The sequence below is a fragment of the Sminthopsis crassicaudata genome, chromosome 6, assembly GCF_048593235.1.
Source record: "Sminthopsis crassicaudata isolate SCR6 chromosome 6, ASM4859323v1, whole genome shotgun sequence".
In the NCBI taxonomy this organism is placed as follows: Eukaryota; Metazoa; Chordata; class Mammalia; order Dasyuromorphia; family Dasyuridae; genus Sminthopsis; species Sminthopsis crassicaudata.
This window is the reverse complement of record NC_133622.1, coordinates 244,034,599-244,037,365: the sequence shown is the minus strand read 5'-3', so window position 1 is coordinate 244,037,365 and position 2,767 is coordinate 244,034,599. Positions and strand designations below refer to the sequence as shown.

Here is a 2,767-nt window from a genome sequence, read left to right as displayed (position 1 = left end):
AACAGTGCAGAGCACAGAGAAGGTGCTTAATCAATACTGGCCGAGACTCAGAAAAAAGAGGTGGCAGATTCTAGGACAAGAACTCAGGTGTCCTATCTTCAAATTGGATTTCGCTCTCTCTATACTGTGTGACTTTAGTCTTGTTTTTAGGGAAAACACTGAATCATAATTCAGATTCAAATAGGATTACACAAAGTTTCTAGGCTACCCTTCCTCTATGTCATAGATGAGGAAACTGAGGCCCAGAGAAGTGAAGAAGAAACTTGCCCCAGCAAACAATGAGCTCTGTTTATGTCCCCACTGTTCCGTATCCGGAATAGAACTCTGAACCTGATCTCCAGAAATCATGGTCTCAATTTATGAGGGAGATAATCTGTTCTTCTTTGGAATGACCCCTCTGAGCGGAGCTGTGTTAATTAGCCACTAAGCCACTGTATTTATGTGACCCTATCGCAGACCATGATTCACATCCTTTCTAGTTCTTTATTACCTTAGTCCCCACCCCGAGTTCCATTTTTGCTCTAGTAATCAAATTCACACTACCTTTGATCCTAAAGTGGACATGTAAATCAACTAACCTATGGTTCCAGGAACCATCCCGGTGATTTCCCCAACCAAAATTCCTTATTCACCACTCCCCTATAGGTGTTGTCTCTTTCATTAAAATGTAAACTTCTGGAAGGCAATGACTTCTCCTTTTTATATTTGTATTTACAGTGTCCATCACAATGGCTGCCATATGTGCTTAATACAGGCTTTTGCATTCACTCATTCATTCGTTTGCATAATTAGCAATCTAAGGTAGGAAAGAGGAAGGCTGTATGGGGTGAAGCCCAAACTAATACTGGCCATACTTGGGTTTTTTTGGTCACTACTAACGATTCTACTGAGTCATATGGTTAACAATAAGAAAAAAAATGGAGTGGAGGGGCCCCAAACCTTAAGAGAGTTCCCTCTATTTGTGTGTAAATTTGCATCTATGCTATATAGATGCTCTTGTACTTATTGTCAGAGAGAATCTTGATACATCAAGAGTTGATTGGCTCAGCATCCCAACAATTATGTATCAAAACTAGGTCATCCAAAGCTGGTTTTCAATTCACTATACTGCCCTCCTCTTCCTCCTCCTCCTCATCATTATAGATGTTTAGAGAATCCTTTTTAAGGTCTGTCAATCAGTTGACATTTATCATTTTAATCTCCAAACAATTCTGTGGGACTAGTACCACAGGTTTCATGATTTCCAATTTAAAGATGAGGAAAATGAGGCTTAAAAATCACACAACTAGGGGCAGCCAGGTGGCGCAGTGGATAGAGCACCAGCCTTGAATTCAGGAGGACCCCAGTTCAAATCTGGTCTCAGACACTTAGCTGTGTGACCCTGGGCAAGTCACTTAACCCCTAGTGCCTCAGCAAAAAAATAAAATAAAAATAAATCACACAAGTAGCATATAGCTACTTCTCCTGACTCCAGGCCAGTGCTCTTTCTACTACTAGATTACTTCTCTGCACAATAGAGGCTGTGTTGTAATGATTAATTGATTCAATGGCTGTCGATTATCATTCTGCAGATGACTCCTGGAGAGATAGCTCTTGCCAGTGGCAACTTTACACCAGTAACCCGGTTTATCTTGTTGGGCTTCTCTGAGTATGCAGACCTGCAGACGTTGTTTTTCTTCATCTTCCTGCTGATCTATGCCATGACTGTGTTGGGCAACATGGGCATGATGACCCTAATCTACATCGACTCCCGTCTTCATAGTCCCATGTACTTCTTCCTCAGCATCCTCTCTTTCCTTGACATTTGCTACTCGTCTGTGGTCACCCCCAAACTCTTGGTCAACTTTTTAGCCACTGACAAATCCATCTCATTTGCCGGTTGTGTGATCCAGCTGACCTTCTTTGTGATCCACGTGACGACTGAGAGCTTCCTTCTGGCTGCCATGGCCTATGACCGCTTCATGGCTATCTGCCAGCCTCTCCATTATTCTTCTGTCATGACCAAAGCCACCTGCCTCCAGCTGGTGGCTGCCTCCTACGGGTTCGGCGGGGCTAATTCCATCATCCAGACAGGAAACGTTTTTGTCTTGCCCTTTTGTGGACCCAATGAAGTCACCCATTACTTCTGTGACATCCCCCCATTACTCCGCCTGGCATGCGCAGACACCGCCAGAGCAGGCAACATCCTCTATATTTTCTCTGCCTTGGTTACTCTTCTGCCTGCCTCCATCATTCTCATTTCCTATAGCCTGGTCCTGGTGGCCATTGGGCGCATGCGCTCAGCAGCTGGAAGGGAAAAGGCACTTTCTACATGTGCCTCCCATTTCCTGGCCATTGCCATTTTCTATGGCACCGTGGTTTTCACATATGTCCAGCCCCATGGGAATGATAGTGGCAGAGATGGCCAGATAGTCTCAGTCTTCTACACCATCATCATCCCTATGCTTAACCCTTTTATTTACAGCCTCCGCAATAAGGAGGTAAAGGATGCCCTTCGCAGGAGGCTGCAGGTCAATGTCTTCCCCCGCTAAGGCTTGTTGGGCTGTGGAAGGAATAGTGGAAGGGGGGTACCTTCCAAGGTCCATCACTGGTTCAGCCCAGTCCTCAAACACAACTAATGGAGGTGGATGATAGAAGAGAGTACAAATGGGGAAGGATGCTGAATGGAAACTCTCATGAGGAATTGTAAAGAGATGCCAACTGAAGACAGACGGGACAAATGCCCACTTCTCTCCTTTCAATACCTTCTAGACCAGATGACAGAATC

The 2,767-nt window shown here is 44.6% G+C and overlaps 1 protein-coding gene across 1 annotated transcript; it reads left to right on the top strand.

Annotated features, from left to right (window-relative positions):
- The first annotated feature begins 1,571 nt into the window (after positions 1–1,571).
- On the top strand, positions 1,572–2,531 carry LOC141545399 (olfactory receptor 5J3-like). The gene has a single exon (XM_074272394.1). It carries the CDS (start codon positions 1,572–1,574, stop codon positions 2,529–2,531), a length of 960 nt encoding a protein of 319 aa, XP_074128495.1.
- Positions 2,532–2,767: the final 236 nt, after the last annotated feature.